General features: G+C 42.2%; 1 protein-coding gene across 2 annotated transcripts in view; it reads right to left on the bottom strand.

Moving 5' to 3' along the window:
- TTC39A (tetratricopeptide repeat domain 39A) overlaps positions 1 to 18,578 on the bottom strand; it is a 553,301-nt gene that overhangs the window by 320,200 nt on the left and 214,523 nt on the right. For both annotated transcript variants that reach the window (XM_069232685.1, XM_069232686.1), the window contains exon 2: positions 16,799 to 16,903. In XM_069232685.1, the coding sequence (XP_069088786.1) occupies positions 16,799 to 16,903 (105 nt within the window). The remainder of the gene's footprint in view (positions 1 to 16,798; positions 16,904 to 18,578) is intronic.

Below are 18,578 nucleotides of genomic sequence, written 5' to 3'. Positions count from 1 at the left end.
CACACAATTGGTGACATCCTGGTCCCTCCTGGGCCACAGCAGCATCCAAAAACCCTAACCGCGACCCTTGCAGCTAGCAAGGCTTGTTTGCGGTCTTTCTGCAGGAAAACACTTCTGCACGACTCTTCACGACGTGGGACATCCATCCTCCAAAGGGGAAGTTTCTAGCCCTTGTCGTTCTTGCAGAATCCTCAGCTTTTACCATCCAGTGGCAGCTTCTTTGCACCCACAGCTGGCATTTCCTGGGCATCTGCCGACTCCCGACTTGATCGTGACTTTTGGACTTGGTCCCCTTGTTCCACAGGTACTCTCGTCTGGAAATCCATCGTTGTTGCATTGCTGGTGTTGGTCTTTCCTGCAGAATTCCCCTATCACGACTTCTGTGCTCTTTGGGGAACTTAGGTGCACTTTGCACCCACTTTTCAGGGTCTTGGGGTGGGCTATTTTTCTAACCCTCACTGTTTCCTTACAGTCCCAGCGACCCTCTACAAGGTCACATAGGTTTGGGGTCCATTCGTGGTTCGCATTCCACTTCTAGAGTATATGGTTTGTGTTGCCCCTATCCCTATGTGCCCCCATTGCATTCTATTGTGACTATACATTGTTTGCACTGTTTTCTATTGCTATTACTGCATATTTTGTTATTGTGTATATATATCTTGTGTATATTTGCTATCCTCATACCGAGGGTACTCACTGAGATACTTTGGCATATTGTCATAAAAATAAAGTACCTTTATTTTTAGTATATCTGTGTATTGTGTTTTCTTATGATATTGTGCAAGTGACACTAGTGGTACTGTAGGAGCTTCACTCGTCTCCTAGTTCAGCCTAAGCTGCTCTGCTAAGCTACCTTTTCTATCAGCCTAAGCTGCTAGACACCCCTCTACACTAATAAGGGATACCTGGGCCTGGTGCAAGGTGTAAGTACCCCTTGGTACTCACTACAAGCCAGTCCAGCCTCTTACACCTTCCAGCTATCCACATTACATAGCGAGTCGCAGCTCTTTATTATAGACATGAAACACTCGCTTCATGTAACAATAGCATGGATTTGTTTTTGCCAAGACAGGAAGTCAGCAGCTATTATAGAGAGCAATAAAAGACACACAGAGGATTGCCAGGGCTGTATCTGTCCTTGCACGAATGCTTTTGTTGTGGCTAAAGGTCAGGCCACAGCCCCAGTAAGGCCAGCCCAGAGGACCTGACAAAACCTCTCTCAGCCCAGAGGACCTGACTACACCTCTCTCAGTCCAGAGGACCTGACTAAACCCCTCTCAGCCAGAGGACCTGACTGAGGTGTAGGGCTAAACCCCTCTCAGCCCAGAGGACCTGACTGAGGTGTAGGGCCAAACCCCTCTCAGCCCAGAGGACCTGACTAAACCCCTCTCAGCCCAGAGGACCTGAGTGAGGTGTAGGGCTAAACCCCTCTCAGCCCAGAGGACCTGACTAAACCCCTCCCAGCCAAGAGGACCTGACTGAGGTGTAGGGCTTAAGCCCTCTCAGCCCAGAGGGGCTGACTGAGGTATAGGGCTAAACCCCTCTCAGCCCAGAGGACCTAACTAAACCACTCTCAGCCCAGTGGTCGTTGCGCAACTGTGTATGCATGAGTGAATGATGGAACTACATCTGTATAGCAGGTCTCTTATTATCAATTAATACCTAATCGCTCTCACTCCTGGTTCCGAGCAGCCTCCTGCCGAACGTGGACCGACACCAAGCTAAAAAAAAAAAAAATCACACTGAAGGGTGGAAGTGAGAACACCCCCCCCGTCAGCAGAGGTGGTGAGCAGGCAGCACACAATGGAGAGCTTGCAGCACCTCACTGTGTGTGAGGGTGGAGACCATTGTGCACAGAAAGGCAGTAACCCTGGAACTGACAATGCAAAATCCCATGACACCTATCATGGTTAATGAGTGAGCTGTCCTTGAAAAAAAAAGTAACAAAGACAATATAATTCATTTGGAAAGGCCTGACCTTTCGTTCAGCATTGAACAAACATATTTTATATGTTGTGCACGAGATTAAAAAAAGTAACCCGGATGATATCGTACCGGAAAAGCTTTTCACTAAGTTGTAGGCAAAATACACCTTTGAGAAGAGATAATTTAAGAGCTGAGGGTAAAAAAAAGTGAAAATACCCGCCGGGTCTATCTATGCACAATAACAATAACCAATATTCTCGCTGATGTCACTGACACAATGAAAGGCTTTTTATTTCCGCAGAAAGTCAAGGTGCGCCTTTAGTGCTCTACAATTACATGAATAAAGCAAGGGCCTGGAAAAAAGGAGGCTCACTTCTTGTCTCCAAAGTAGGTTAGATCATTTCAACTCTGTCTTGGATGGATTTAGTGATTAATTTGTAATATAGTATTTTCGGTGCTTAGCACCAGCACTTGTTTTGTAACACCGGTACGTATTTAAGGCAATCTATTGCTTTACAAAAAAAAAAAAGCAGATGAGCAGTGAGTTTAACAATTACATATATAATAAAAAAATAATACTACCAGGGTACTTAGCTATTCCTAAAGCTTTGAGTAAACTAGTCCAGTACAAATTGTAACATTTGTAGGACTGTAATAGCAAATAGGTATTGGTGGTTTTGGTATCTGGCAGTGCGGGCAGAGACCTGAAATGGGACAAGCAACAGTGGCCTTCTGAGAAATATCTTGGGCCCTGGCACTTATTAGTTTACAAATTAAGCACTGGATTGATTACCAAAGAGCCAGGTGGCCAAATTCCAAAAAGTGCAACAAGTGCAAATCATGACATGTCAGCTCAGGCTGAAAAGTCAGGAAATGCAATACTATCGCCGTAGGCCTTTATTCCCTTCATTGGGTACCCATATCCAAATGTGTGACTTTCAAACTGGCTTGTCTAGTTTTCAAGTGGCTCAAGGCCCCTTGCAGTCTTCACGATATGCACCAGGTTGTCATCTAGATGACTTGGTCTGTTCCGAAAAAGCAGTTCCACAAAATCTGCCAACTCACACAGCGCCACTGTGTGTGACACGATATCAGCTCCCCTCACACATCCACCTGAAGAAGAGCAGATATCACCTGGAAACAGGGAAGGAGAGGAGGAAATCCTGGTAAACAGTGGGTTTTCAGAATGTCTTTTGGAGCTCCAACAGCCGGTGTCCATTACAGGTTTTAAAATCACACCAGGACATCGACAGCAGGCCCAGTAAGCTTCTGTGTGTTTTGGGGTAGGAGAGATGTTTGTGAGGGGAGGAGGCAGAAGTGCCTCTTATGCAGTCCTAGACCTGAAGACCCACCCACTCTCACAGTGACATTTGTTCTGAGTTCCACTGAGAAGAAGATGACAGGTTTATCCTGTTGGGATGGGCAATTTGGAAATCACCCCCGGAGAGTATACAATAAATGCCTAATTAGCTGAGTTTCAGAAAATATCTTGAGATATTTCTCTTTATTTAGTCAACCATGTCTGTTAGATGGCTAATGTTGACACGTCTTTATTCTTGAGTTGTCTGCAAGTTTTAAATAATGTGTTTTCAAATGTAGTTGTTGCCTATACCTAACAAATAAAATTAATTCATAAATAAATTCCTATCCGTTTTCAAACCGTTGTTAATTCATGTCCCATTGATCATTCCTCCTTGTTTAGCTTCTTGCTTAAGGAAACAACTGAGTTCTATTAAAAAAAAGACTATCAATATGTGGTCATTATCTTACCTTGATTCACAGACTACATTAATAACATATGCAAAAAGAACAAGTGATGGATGGAATGCTGAACAATGTCAAACATTCACCCCCAGTACAGAGATCTGGGCCTAAATCCATCGTTTTTTCGCTGCCCATGCCATTCCAGTTTGGACCCAGCCATATGCTCACTGTGCCACTGGATTCAAGCTAGCCTGGCTGATGAAGGGTGAAACCCTGAAACCGGTCCCAGGATGCTTGTTTCCGGTCCAGAGAGGACCTGGCTTGGCAGTTGGGGCTGGACTGTCCCATCAGGAACAGGGTCAAGACTGATTTGCATATGGCTGGGTCCAAACTGGGGTAGCATGGTGAGCAAAAGAACGACGGATTACACCCAGATCTGTGACTGGGGGTGAGTGTTTGCATTGTTCAGCACTCCGTCCATCATCCTTTTGTGTTGCTACATTAAAAACATACCCTTAACCTGGTACCGTAGGTGTAAAAATATCTGCCCTGGGATGTGGGCCTTCTCATGTGATGTTTCCCGCCTTGGGGTTTAGGCGTTCTGTCCTCGCCTCTTCCTGCCGTGATGGGTGCTACCCGAAAGTGGTTGGAACTTATCTGCGAAACCGCAAAGTTAATTGAGGCTCCAAGAGATACGCTTTCGCTATTCTTGCCTGTAGGGTTTCAGGCTTTTATTTTGTAGCATAAACTGACACGCAAACTGATGTTTTAAATACATCTGTACCTCAACAGCATTCCCTCGCTGACAAAACAAAGTCATTAAAATAACAGCATTCAAAATAGGCATTAGTCCTGGAGTCGCGGGCTCCTTAATTACAGGCCAGACTCCCAGCATGCCCTGGTAAACCGTCCCGCATGCTCCTTGCACGTCCGTAGCACACAGTGGTGTAGCTTGGCCAGTAAGATGGGGGGTGGGGCTTTAGGTTTTTCGACAATCAGGCTGGCACACAATGTTTAAATACATTATACCACAAGCAGGGTGCATAAGAGAGGTCTAAAGGGCAGTGGAAAAGGAGAGGAATGCAGACTGGGAGAGAAAGCACACTCGTCTGTAAAATAACCAATATTTTTGAGGATTTTCAAAACAGAGTGAGCTTGTGTGTGTGTTTGCGTCTGTTTGTATGTGCAAATCCCGGCTGAAATCCAACTGACATCTCACAATACCCGATTGAAAGCACCTGTACCCAACTATCAGAAAATGTATTGATTGGGGTGGAACACCCCAAACACCCCCTTGAAACTACGCCCCTGGTAGCACAAGGTAAGGCCAGACCTTTGAGACTATATACACCTCACCAATCAGTGTTTTGTGGGTCATTTCTGTGTGTAGACAGTGCCACTATATCCCGGCTGTCAAACACCCTATGACCCCCAGATACACAAATACACCAGTCAGAAGTTACTCTTAGTATCTTTCTTCCTTCAGCTCTAGTAGGACCCACTTGACTCCCTCTTTGGGGTTATTTCACCAGGATCTGTGGCATGTGCCAGGTGTCCCGCCCTCCCTCTAGTGTCCCTGCTTCTCCCCGAAATGAAGGACTTTACTTCCTCTCTGTCCTCAGTGATAAACAAAGGAAAATGGCGCCCGTGTGCGGAGACAGTGGGCAGCTACCACTGGGTGAGCTACAGGATGAGTCTCTGGTATTCTGACCTTCATCATGAGAGAACTGAGTGTGAAGAGATCCTTTGATAACAGGCCTCATGTTTGCTCTTTGTCTTTAACACGTGCTTTTTAAAAACATGCGCCAAATTGCACATAATCTATTGCCAAAGCGCTATAAGGAATGCAGAGGCCTTCATCAACTGCCCACTGATGGGCTGTGACCAGTGCACACAAATTTTTGCATAAGACCCCAATCTCCATACCTGCATGGGAATTGTGGTGGAGAAACTGTACAAACTCTGCGCCCTTCACAGCCTTCAATGTCTTTCTCCCTAGCACATCGCTAGAACATTAAGCACAGGTCTTTCTGTTTAGTGCTACAATGCTTATTGCAGAAATTAATTGCTTCTAAGCACTTGCAGGATGCTCTATTAGTTCCAAGACTTATTTTCAATCATTATTGTAACATATTGTTTAAAGGATGATTTCACATAGTTAACTGATTGTGCTTCATTTATAGCCGATGGTGTATTTACCTGTGTAGCAGAAATAAGCAATAAGCAAAGCACAGGTGCCTATTTATGCCTTTCCTCACAAAGAACCACCAAGCCTGCTAAATCCCAGAGCTGATGCCTGGAGACTACAACAGTAGTTCTTAACCTTTTAACGTCTGTGGACCCCCAACCATTACTGGAAACCTGGGACCCCCACTGAGTCATTATTGGAATCCAGGGACCCCCACTGAGACACTGAGGCGAGGACCCCAGCCTAAGCATTTTTGATTATTTGAACTGCAAAACAATACACACAAAAATACAGAAACATTCATCAAACAAATATTCAAATGATCAAAAATTGAATTTAATTCACAAGCAAACAGAAAACATTGAAATGTTAATTTGAATGGGAAGGTTGGAGCTTTTCTAAATTCAATTGAGGCCACAAATTGTCCATGCTATATTCTGTTTGATGCACTTGCACTGCTCCCGTGAATCCGTCTGAGGATACTAAATGAGGGCCTGATTCACAAAGGGTCTCTGCACTTGTGGCGGAGGCCTCGTAGTGGTGGGGAGTCTTCCATCCCGTGGCAGAATCTCCACAGTGAGAATTCTGATTGTGGGGATTGTGCCACTAGTGCATCCACTAGGGCATCCACCATGAACCTGCAATTTCAAATGACTTTACATTTACAGAATGTTTTAAAATGTTACATTTTACATTTTGCTTCTTTAGTTATACATACTTTATCAATCTGTTCATATTATTTTTCTGTGCACCCACAGGCCCCCTGAAAAGGCTTTGTGGGTTAGGGACCACTGGTCTACATTTAATGTATGAGCCTGCAGAATAATTCACACTTCTTGTGTGCTTCTCACTGCTATCAGAGAAGGGCTTTTAACCAACCAATTGTCAGGGTAGCGATTGAGCACAATTTCTTGTGCATAAATAAACACACCAAAGTAGCTTAATGAATGCTACGTATGCTGATTTCATGCCAAAACGGAGGACCTTGAATGGGTAGTGATGGGACGAGAACGGTTGTACAATAACACAATTCAACTCTACGCTTCCTATGCTGGCCCTCAGACTCATTATGGGGTGAATCATGGGTGACTAGCAACAGGGGTTCCCAGAATGCATTGCATTCCATCCTCACTGAAAACCCATCTCATTTGTACTGACAGTCCACTTCTAGCCTCCCTGTGGCATCTTCCCCCAGGGGCATGTTCTCATATGCTTCTCTCCATTTTTGTGATATTCTGACTTCCAGCTCACCAAGAGATACTGAAGGATAGCTGACCATCTATGTCTAAGAGCTCCAGCAACATGCCAGGTAATTTAGGAAGTGTGTGGAACTAGAAGAGGCATGCAGCTAGACAGCCCTACTACTAAAGTACAACCTCTCCTAAACGCTCCATTCTGGGTGTGGTAGTCTTGTTTTGCTCCCACTGAACGAATTACACTAACACACCACAAATCAATGATTTGCAGGTGAAAGGTTCGGGACAGGAGACAGTGCCTGTAATGATCTCGAATGAGTGGTCACCCTAATTCTATAGGAAGAAAGATGATGCAGGAGGACTAATCAGAAAGGAATAAGCATGTCAGGGCTAAAAAAATGCAATGATTAAATATGATGTAAAAACTGGCAAAGAGGAAACATAATCAGAAATATAGAAAACCGAAAATAAATAAGAAAATAAAATCAGCAGAACAACTTTATCCTGCTATTTTCAGACCTATAGGCTAACTCGGGACGAACAATTATAGCATGTTCCACAACAGACATATGAAACAGAAATCCAATCTGAAATAGATCTTTTTAGGCAGTGAATAGCACTAGACAGGAAACATTACCTCCATGTCCCTCTTCCTTCTTACGTGTCACAGCTGTCATGTACACCTGCACCCACCTGAACTGGTACCCCAACTGAACACCGTAAGAACTTTGTTATTGCCCAAAAACTGTCAGCCCTTCTCTGGGAGGAGCCATATAAGAGCTACTACCCAGATAAACGTCTTGTCCGTCAGCACTCTTAAAATATATTGGCTTCTTATGCGAGTCTGGCATCCACCGTGTTTAAATTTTAGGTCTGGGATTTAACAGTGCAGCTCTCAAACTCACCTATTGCTTACAATTTATATAGAGTGGGCTTTATGTTTGCCTCTTCCAGCCTTTGACTTTCTTTGATCAGCCTCTTTCTGCCATTGACCTGAGTTTTTGGCAATCATGCTTTGACTCAGCCAGTGTAGTATGTCTCTCCTGTAATGCTACTGGCTGTTGGGGTGAAGTCTTCTGCCTCCACTAGAGTATTTACTTTGAACTGCATGAGGAACTACTTCACACTATAACCTTCTCTGTCTGCTCCTGCTGGCTCCCTCCTGCGAGATAGCTCACACTCTGTGTGTCAGAACATTAAACACAAACCTACTGGTCAAGGCTAGTTTTTCCTTCTTGTTTCTTGAGAACAGATGTGAAGACCTAAAGAGTAAACAAGACTGTAAACTATGAGGAGAGCACAGAGATATAGAAAATCAGGGCCCTGAATGAGTGATTCAAATTACCTATTGTGGAACCTCTAGTTAAAAAACTGACCATGTAAATTACTGAGTTGGGGAAAGTATGGGACCCTTAGAACATAGGAGATGATGGATATAGAATAAAACATAGATAGATGGAGACAAGACTAAGAAGAGAACAGAACATAGGAGAAGGATTCCATTGTAGTCAAACCCTTAAGCTCTTACCTTCTGTGGTGAATTAAATACCACTGTTAAGTCAGAACAGTTGATCTCTTGAGGCATCAGGGTCATAAAAATAAGTCAGGAAGAAACAAAGAAAAGGGAGCTATTCAAAGGCTATTGGAGTGTGTAACACCAACCAATATTACCCTGAACAGCCATAGGAGCTGATTGACTGTGAACACTTTTGGCTCTGATAAGTGGATTCTGCTGTGACAATCAGTCCGGAGACCAGATCTTTCTGAACGTGTGGTTTAAGAAAAAATGAGCAGGTGAAAGAGTCATTACTCAGGCACTCATGTGGTTCTGGGAATAACTCACATCCATCCCTCATATTTAAAAGCCCCTCGATAGTAGACGTGTATGTGTCAAAGGCTCTCAAACAACTTTGAAACTGATTTGTGATACGGAAAGCAGATGGTACTTACATCCTTGAATTTCAACAGCATCACAGGATCACACATTACTTTGAAGGAAGGAAATGTTTCAGCAGTATAAAAGAGGAAAGAAAAGCAGGCCAAGCCACCAACAATATCCAGTGGCAGCCAAAGAAACTGAACAAGTCAGAGGTGCTACAAAAAGCATAAAAAGCAACCGAGAGGAGCGGCAAACGTGGTGCACATATTTAACAGGGTCAGTTAAGGAAATTACGTGAAGCCTGTTGGTGTCAGAAGACAAAGTATCAGGACTGGTAGCATACCAACCCAAATTGTCTGGCCCTGAAGATTAGATTCGAATGACGGTAGCTGAACAAGAAAGAAGAGAAGAAATCACACTGAAACTTGATGACTTAAGGTAAAAGGAGTTATAATTGGACAGGTAGCAGAGAAGATTGTGGCGAGAAAGGTTCCACACAATCATTGCCAAATTCAAATAATATAATGACAAAGTATCTTTAAGCTGTATCATGGGGCAGAAACAATTACCTTTCATAGAGCCAATGCTGCCAATTTTCAAAATGTATTAAAAATTTACCCTCAACAATTGCAGGCAATGTAGATTGGACTACCTGATATCCATAATCTTTGAAAGGGAATCAGGTCCTCCAATTTAAGATAGAAGGAGAACACTGAGACTGTGACCATGGAGCCAACAGCCAAGTTATCGAAGGCAGGCCTGAGGGGGCATTACAGCTTTCATCACTCAGCCCGCTATAGTGGGCCATAAGGCCATTAGAACATTCTGCTCCATGAAGGTGAAATGCCCTAATTAAAAATGAAGGCCTCCTGAAAGACAGAGGTTCTAGATCTCCAATAAGTGAACCTGCCATCTCAACATCATATTCTCATTATATTGTTTTTTATTTCTTGAAGTAACATAGCCAGGCGTAGCTTTCATGGTATCCCAAACAACTGATATTGGTGTAGTGTTAAAATTGTAGATCAAACATTCTATAATGTATGTACATATGTATGCCTTACACTCGGCTTCATTTATTCATGACCTCAAAAGTGCCCCTGCGCGCTTTACTTAGCTCTTTTTGGCACCTTGTGACAGCGCAGCTTCTTAGTCTGTGAAGATTGCCAACAATGAAATAAGCAAAGTACTTCACCTCAGAATAGTTGATACTGTGTTCCTCCTAGGTTTAGAATTATGAAAGCCAGTGAATCCAACAGATGGATAGTCAACATTAGTGTCATACATGGAGCACAAGACAAAGGTTTTGAAATCTCGACTGTCTTGAACTATCACCCATCGACCTTGGGTGCTGGCCGCATGCACTCCATCAGCAAATACCCTGACCTAGCCAAGACAGCAAGCCACGATAGCTACCCCACATGACACTGTCTTGAATGAAAACCAATTATGTCAAATTCAAGTTGCCATACCGTAGCAATGTGGGTTTCCTGTGAACACAATATCCCTGGTCGATATTTCTCCCCTCTCATTTGATGCTTACTGTGGTAGTTAAGCACCTTCACATTCCAGTTTAAAATCTTTAAACTGGCCACAGATCTAAGTCTGTTCAGAGCCTTATGCAATAAGTCACCAAAAACAATTTTAATTTCATGTTGCCTGAAACGCCTTAAATTACATGTGAATGGGCATTTTTTTAGATTTTCTTCAAAACATCTTATCTCCTGGTCTACTCATCCTGTGTCAACTTAATCTTGTTTTGTTCATTACATTATTCAAATTTTTACTAAACTGGTTTGGCAATTTTCCTGATGTCTTAAATGTAATGTTGTTTTGGTGCTGCTGCTTTATGTCTTTACTACTAGGGGTTAAGAATAGATTTTCTCAAAGCCCTAATAAGGCACTAGTTTACTGTCCTTTGGAGGGCTTGCACCTTGACCTTCAGTCTTAGCCTGGCTAACCTTTGGGTTTTTGGATTATATTTTATTTACACTGTGTTTCATTTAAAGAAGGCATTGGTTGCAGAGCCTCATTGACTACACATACTCACTAAAGGTAATAACTGATTTTCTAGGTCAATGTTTGAGGGGCATGCCAAAATGGAAAAATATTGAGGGGCCGTGTCTGAAACGTATACTGCATTTACCTAAATTGGGTACGGCCCAAGCAATAAGGCTGGAGACTGTGCTTATATCTTGGTTCAACCTTTTCGAGATGGCCACTTAGAAATTTCGGAACAGACAAGGTGCAGGTAAAGATACAGTTGAATCTTACTGTAGAGATGAGATTGTGAAAAGTGAGTTGAAATGGGCTTCAAGTCTAAGAAAAGAGGTCTTAAATGTTTTCCTGTGACTCTCCTATTATATCCGTACCAGTAAACCTCCCAGAAATGAAGTGTGTTTAAGAATGGCTATAAACTCTAGATTTAGGGACTTTAAGTACATGTTTACAGAGAAGTCACCTACCAACTCGTGGGGCGCATGGCATAATTACCCATCATTTTCATATTTATGTTTTTTGGCTATCTGTGAAATGAGACCGGAAGATTTTAGACTCAGAATTGGTCTTAATCACTTGTATTTCTTTACAGAGACAGCTAAGCTCTTTAATGAGAAAGGCAGGGTATGTAATTGTGGGTTGGAGATGAAATGTACCAACTCTCATAACTTTTGGGATTGTTTTTATGTTATGATGGAAAGATAGATAATTGTAAAGCCTATTTTAATGAAATATGGGGTATTTAATAGTTGGGAAGATTTGAAATTCTTATTCTGCATGCAGTTCCTTTAAGTGAAATACGCAATTGGATATTTTCTATTGTCAATTAATAGTAAAATCTCTGATCAATCTTAATGAGAGGAATGATTTTTTTAAAAAACTTTTTCTTGTTCATTTTACAGGTACATATCACAATATACAGCTCAGACTGCAATTCAGAGGTGTGCCAAACATTACTGACACATCAAAGCTCATTATATTTTCACCATTTCTTGAACAAGTTGTTAGAGAAGTATGGGTGGCTGCAATCTATAATGACAGTGAGTCAGATGCGACTCAGTGGAGACGAAATGTATGAGTACACGAGCATTGATGGAATGGAAACTTTTTGTAACAGCAGTTGCCAGACTAGCCCGCACCTGCCTTATGGACCAGAATAAACCGTGCAGCTACTGTTGTGTATTAAAGGGGGCGGTCAGTACCGCACAGGTTAGCACGCAGCTCCCCCATCAGTGTGTCCTAGCTGGCGGCTATGGGGCATCTGCGCCGGCCCTTCATGAGGGGAATAACGTTGGTTAAATTAGTAGCTAGTATGCTGGGTGAAAGGGATGCCGCAGTTAGGAACTTTTAATGACTGGATTGTAAACAATTTTTCTTTGTTTTTATTCTTTTTAACTGTATATATTTAGCTTAATGTGGTATATTTAACGGACTATGGCCTAATAAACTTTTCTTTACACATGCATACTGGTTAGTCTGCGTGCAGTTGCTATAGATTGTGAGTTATGAACAGGGGGGCATGGCTTCAGGGGGGGTGTTTGAGGTGTTACACCCCTCTTATAAATGTAGTAAATAGTTGGGAACAGTCGAGTATGCTGAGGTGTCTGTCAGATTTCATCTAGGATTTTTACAAGCATAGACAGACTACAACACACACATGCTTTCTCCTCTCTGTTTTGAAGTTCTTAAAAAATGGTGGTTATTTTACAAAATATTTTTTTATAAGTACCACTAACAATCCACATTGCTTTCCCTTTCCACTGCCCCTTAGGCCCCGCTCATGTCTTACTTCTCAGGCAACATATGTTAACAAGCTATGCCAGAGTGATTGTGGACGCGTCACCCCCCCACCCCCCAATCTTACTGACCAAGCTATGCCCCCTGGTTATAAATCTATGGGTTGTTGGGTCTGAAGGTTTTGCACCAGGGATTCCTAGCAGAACAAATACAATGTTATAAGTGGTTTGAATCTTTTAAATGGATTCAAACCAGGACTTCCTATCCAGGCAATGCTCCTCCAATACGCTTAACAGAAAGCAAACCAGTGTGTTCCACTCTGATCCACTGTGCTTGGATCGTGCTCCAAGGAAGGATCAATTTGTAAATAAAAATATATTGGAAATTCAAAGACTACATGAACCATAAGGCAATAAGACAAATGACTTAAAGAAGGGAGACTCTTTCCCACCCTCTCTGAAGTCACACACCAGCACAATTTTACATGCTATTTTGTGCGACTACCAATCTGTACGAGTTTCGTGAGTACTTTGCCTTCCCTTGAAGTTCCCTTGACGTTCTTCCTTAGACAATGTCCCCCACCAGTTTTCAGCCTGGTTTTCCATTGGTGGTTGTCCTACTGGGTGATAATTTAAGTATCACTTCTTCGTTAGATTACCTGCTAGCTGATTGTTAATCATAGTTACTAACTCATAATGGTTTTCTTTGAGCAGAAGTAGCTGTCCTTGCACAAAATAAATATAATCATGCAAATCAAATGTATAATACATATGGTTATAATACATGTTAAAGAACAGAGATCTAGCATGGTTGCCATGGCCAATAATGAAATAATAAAATGCCCCCCTCTTCCCCAATGATGTTCTTATGTCAGCCCTGTCTGCATGAGTAAGTTTTTGGCTTCACAAGGGGTTATGTTTTTGTGTGTTGTTTCTATTTTTAGGAAATTATCTGATAATGACATATTTTAAGTACACCTGGCCGGTAACTCTGCACAATTCTTGCTTACACATTATAAAAAATGTACAGGCAATTTTACAGTAAATAGGATGGGCGCAAATGATTGTCCGCTACAAACACACCCCACAAGGAGGGGCACCTCTGACTTCACTAATTCTCACACGCCCTAGAGTGAATGGTGCCACAGACTGCACCCACAGGCAAACAATGATGCCCCTGACTTTCCAAATAGTCAAACATTCTATGCAAAAGGTGCCCTTCTCTGCACTGCCCTGCACTCATCTGTGGCTTAGCCATGGCCAGTGACTTGTAGGTACGGTCAATAAAAACGTTCAAGCGATTTCTGTTTTTCCAAATTCATCACACAAAATCGCTCCAGGAGTTTCAAACAGCTAAAAACATGTTACAGAACAGAAACAGAACCCAGATCCATGCTGTGCACTTTGACAGAGAACCAGTAATTGTAGTAACTAAACTGGCTGTTTTCTCACTACTGAAATCATTTTCATGTTTTAATCAGCAATTTTAAGTCACGGTGATTACTAAAGACAGCCAAGGATGGTCAGTAGATTTACAGAACATCAATGACGAGCACGATGGAATCTGTACCACATAAAGAGCAGAAGTGCAAGCTTGCATCACACAGCACCCGCAGCAGAGGACAAGACTTGTCTCTAGAGGACCTGTGGTACACACACAGCAACTCGAAACCGGGAACATACTTCAGGACACAACTCTTATGCACTAAATGAATGAGGCACACCTTTTATTGGAAGAAGTGTATCTATGTAGTCTTTTTTCTACTGAGTGTAACACTGTATGTCATAAACTAACAATTTAACTTTATGAGCTAGAAAGAATGGGGTGATAAGATGGAGTGTATGATGTGCCTCCATGCAAGAGAAAATCACCCATTCTTAGCTCATATTTTTTTCAATAAGATCTACTGAATGAGGATAGCTTCTTTTCGTCAAAGAAAAAAAACGGTAATATTATTCTTTTTCCATGAATGTGCATTAAATGTTAAAATGGATATGTTAACACCACAGAATGTGCAATATTGGATTTTATTATCAGACTTTACCTCATAATTTTATTTCCTTGCCCCCTAATTTGTCTTGTCTGATCTCATAATGTAGTCAACCCTATAACATAGGTAAGGGGAAAACCGCAAATGTGTGCAGAATTCTTTCCTTCGGCCACTGCTCCATGTGAACCTAGATGTCTGACGGCAATGCACAAAGTCAGGAACTGGTCACATCATGTGGATGGATGAGATTGGATGGATTATAATAAGTACATAGAGTTTTCATGGACGAAAGTGTCATCAGTATGACTCGTTGGTTCAGGCGACGGGTAAAGTGGACAAAGCCAGATACCGTTTGTAATGTGTTTTTTCTGGCTCCTTTATTACCTGGGGCTATAATAAACAGAAAGGTGAGAGGGGTGTATTTGAATAAATTAATTTTGTCCTAGGCAGCGCCACTGAGCAGCAAAGCACCCCCCTCATATTAGGAAAATATCTTTATTTCCATAAGCACTGAGACTATTAAGAAAAGTCTCCTCCATAAAAATTAATGGGAAACGATCTAGGGCTTCACATGTAAAGGTGTTTTGTGATCTCAAAGTCTGTGATTCAGGGAAACATGGGGTCTGTGACTCCATAACACCTTTTAAAATATAACAGAGCCTTTTCATGAGGGGGAAAAGTTTTCCAAAATGTGAGCCATAAGTAGCAAAGGGAATGGCAGGTTCTCCCCCTATTGCAGACTTGAAATGGAAAGTATAAACGTTTTGCAACTGTAATTGCGGTCGCAAGCCATAGATCAGTTACCGATCACCAAGGTGGGGGTGGTAATGAATTCGCAAAGGGGACGCTGTCCCTTTAGGACAGATTTCCCTTTAGGCAAGTGTCTTGGTGGCCTCAAGGGTAGCAGGCAGAGATCCATAGGACCACTCTCCGAAAAATGTTCCCAAAAATGCAGCACCTGTCCCTTTAATAGACAGTGGCTGATGTAAAAAATAAATATGTTTCCTATTTGGGAATACAAAAGCGGGGATGGAGGTCTCCCATTCTCAGGGACATCGTAGGGATTTGGGGGCCCTGGGCCAAACGTATTTTGGGAGCCCCTGTTCAGAACAGCTTTGAATTTATGACACAATTTCAGCTCTTTCATGACCTCTTTAGTCAGGTCACTGACACTGCACAGGCACACTCATCCAAATTCTAAATGTGTTTATATCTAATACTTAGGGATAGTGAGGTGTGTTTCAATATTGTGACACAGCACCAGCTCACTAGTATTTCTGCAAATAGTCTCTGTGACGTCCTCCCACTTCTCAGAGGCGACCTCCTGTTTTGATCTAAAATAAACTTTTTTATGGATGTTGCATGAACCATAAATTAAACATTTCTCAGCAAAATGTCTGTAATGGCCTCTAACTCATCACCCACATTAAACATAAAAGGAAACCGTATTTAAAACAATCTTTTAAAGAGCTATTTAAGGCCTTCAGTGCGAAAGACTACAGAACAGAGCTGGCTTTATTGGGATGGGGGTGATGGAGGGAAGTCCTCTGAAAGGTTGGGGCCAGTAGCGTAACGATACTTAACAGTACATGGAGCCCCCCCCCCCTGCACAGTAAATGGAGGCTCCCCGTCAGACCACACAGGAGTTCCAAAGCCAGAGCACTGTGCTCCAAGGGCACCCTGAAGCTCGCCCCCCCCCACCGCAGGCGATTTGTTACACCACTGTTTGGGACCCTGAGCCAGTGCCCACTTTGCCCATCCCTGAAGCCATCTGTGCCACCTCATGCAGTCCACCATCCCCACATCAGCAGCCAATCACAGGGGGTTGCAAATTGTGATCTTTCTCATTAATATTCATTCAGAAGGCCATTTTGAGACCTTTTGTCGATGTATAATTTGCGATGTGACCTATCAAATCACAATTTGCATTTGCAAACCAATCCGTGTGCGCATTGCTGGGTTGCAATCGCACCTAAGGCCCACAGCCATTCCCATTGTAGACACACGTTCTGTGCTTTCGCATGAATCATTACTTCGAGATTTTAATGGTGAGACGACCCATAATGGATACAGGATAATCAACATTTAGAACCAGTAAACGCTATTAGTCGAGTAATTCCCACTTCCCTCGGCCATTTCAGACAATCAGTGCAAAGCTCGCAGGCATAATCATATCTTACTTGGCTTGCAGGTGTGCCAGCGCATCTGGAAAGCTGTTGCTTAGAAACAAGTCTAGAGCCGTCATACATTCGCTGAGTGCAACGTTCAGGTCCGACTGAGATGCCCTGTGCAGGAGAGACACATGTAAAACAGTATTATGCTATTAATAAAGTCCACATATATGCACATCAGACGTTCATCATGACCTTGTACAGAAGAAGCAGATAAATAGATCTGAATACAGGACTCGGAGCTCTTGTTTGGACGCCTGCCAACATTTAATGCAAAATAATTCCATATAATTAAACTATTCAAGAAAATCCCCCAAAAATGAGTAACGCACGATTCAAATAAAAAATGTGCGATGGCACAAAGAGTAAAGTTATCCCCTAATTAGAGATTAGTTCCTACATGAATAAGTGGCAAGAAGTGGGCTATTTATGGGTACCCTTGGTCCAATTAAACCCTGACAATTTGTTAATTAATTGATTGTAAATGCACCTGTATAAGTAAAAGCACAAAACCGCCTCCAAAACCAATTTGTATGCACAGAGGAGATGAAAATACCTAGTAAAAGGGTTTGTATGAGTCACTGTTTCTTCAATGAATACACGATTCTGGATTTAGGTTTGTCAGAAAGAAATCCTTTCTGTAGATATTCACATCAGTCTTGAGAAATACCAAAAAGCAAAAGAATATGCGAAATCTGACTGTTTATTTCAGGTACATGTCATGTAATCAATTACATTATTGAACACTCACCCAGCACGTGTTTCGCCCCATAGGGGCGTGTTAGACTATAGTTCCTATATGAGTAACACCTGAAAGAGAAAGCTTTGCTACAGCAGAACATTTTGTAGGTGAGCTCAAGATGAAATTGCTAACCAGGTGGCAAGAGAGTCATTGCCAAATAGTGAAGGTGCCGTGAATGGCGGCTGGGAAAGGGCAGGTGTTTGATGTTGAATAAAGCCCATTTATCAAAAGGGGGCTGTCCAAATAAGCACGCCAAGACCCAGGCCCATGGTTGGATCACTTTGGGTCTTGCAATATTATCCGTTTTCTGGTCTTTGTTTTTGAGCCAAACAGCACCTTGTTAATCGCACAAGTTCTAATAAAAAATGTCATTAAATAAAAGCTAACAATGCAGGCTACAGGTCCTAAAACAGAGCTAGTTTAGAATCCACAGGGTCAATTTCCTTCTCTTATCGCTATAAAAAGTACCAAAAAACTTTAATGGATTGAAAAGATGAAAATAAATATCACTTTAACAAATGAGGCAATGCTTTGAGGGGAACCAACCCAACTGAAAATGCAGAGAAAGTGAGTATGGTAGCTGATCCAGACGAACACGTGGGAAAGGCTTTCTTGTAATCATTACCCAATACATAACGTATGGTTAATAACAGTTTTATACAACTATAAGAGCATATAAATGATTTATTCAGTTCAATGTTTTCACAACGGGCCCTCAGGCACTCTGAACAGAACGATCCGACCATTAAACGTTATGAGATGGTAATACATTTTGGTTCGTAAATAATTCTGATCTATACAAATACACTGTTAGACTTTTCATCCTTGGCGTGGTCTCCCTTAACTTTATGCCTTTGTTCCCCAGGTTGTTGATATGTGCTGGACTCTGTTTTTGCTGTTTTTGTTACTCTGGGCACCTTACCAGTGCTAAAGTGTAAGTGCTCCTATACAAAATGTATATGTAATTGGCTTATCCATGATTGGCATATTTGATTTACTAGTAAGTTCCTAGTAAAGTGCACTAGAGGTGCCCAGGGCCTGTAAATC

This window comes from Pleurodeles waltl, chromosome 4_2 (assembly GCF_031143425.1).
Source record: "Pleurodeles waltl isolate 20211129_DDA chromosome 4_2, aPleWal1.hap1.20221129, whole genome shotgun sequence".
Classification (NCBI taxonomy): Eukaryota; Metazoa; Chordata; class Amphibia; order Caudata; family Salamandridae; genus Pleurodeles; species Pleurodeles waltl.
Note: the sequence above shows the minus strand (reverse complement) of the source record. Positions and strands in the feature narration are given on the sequence as shown.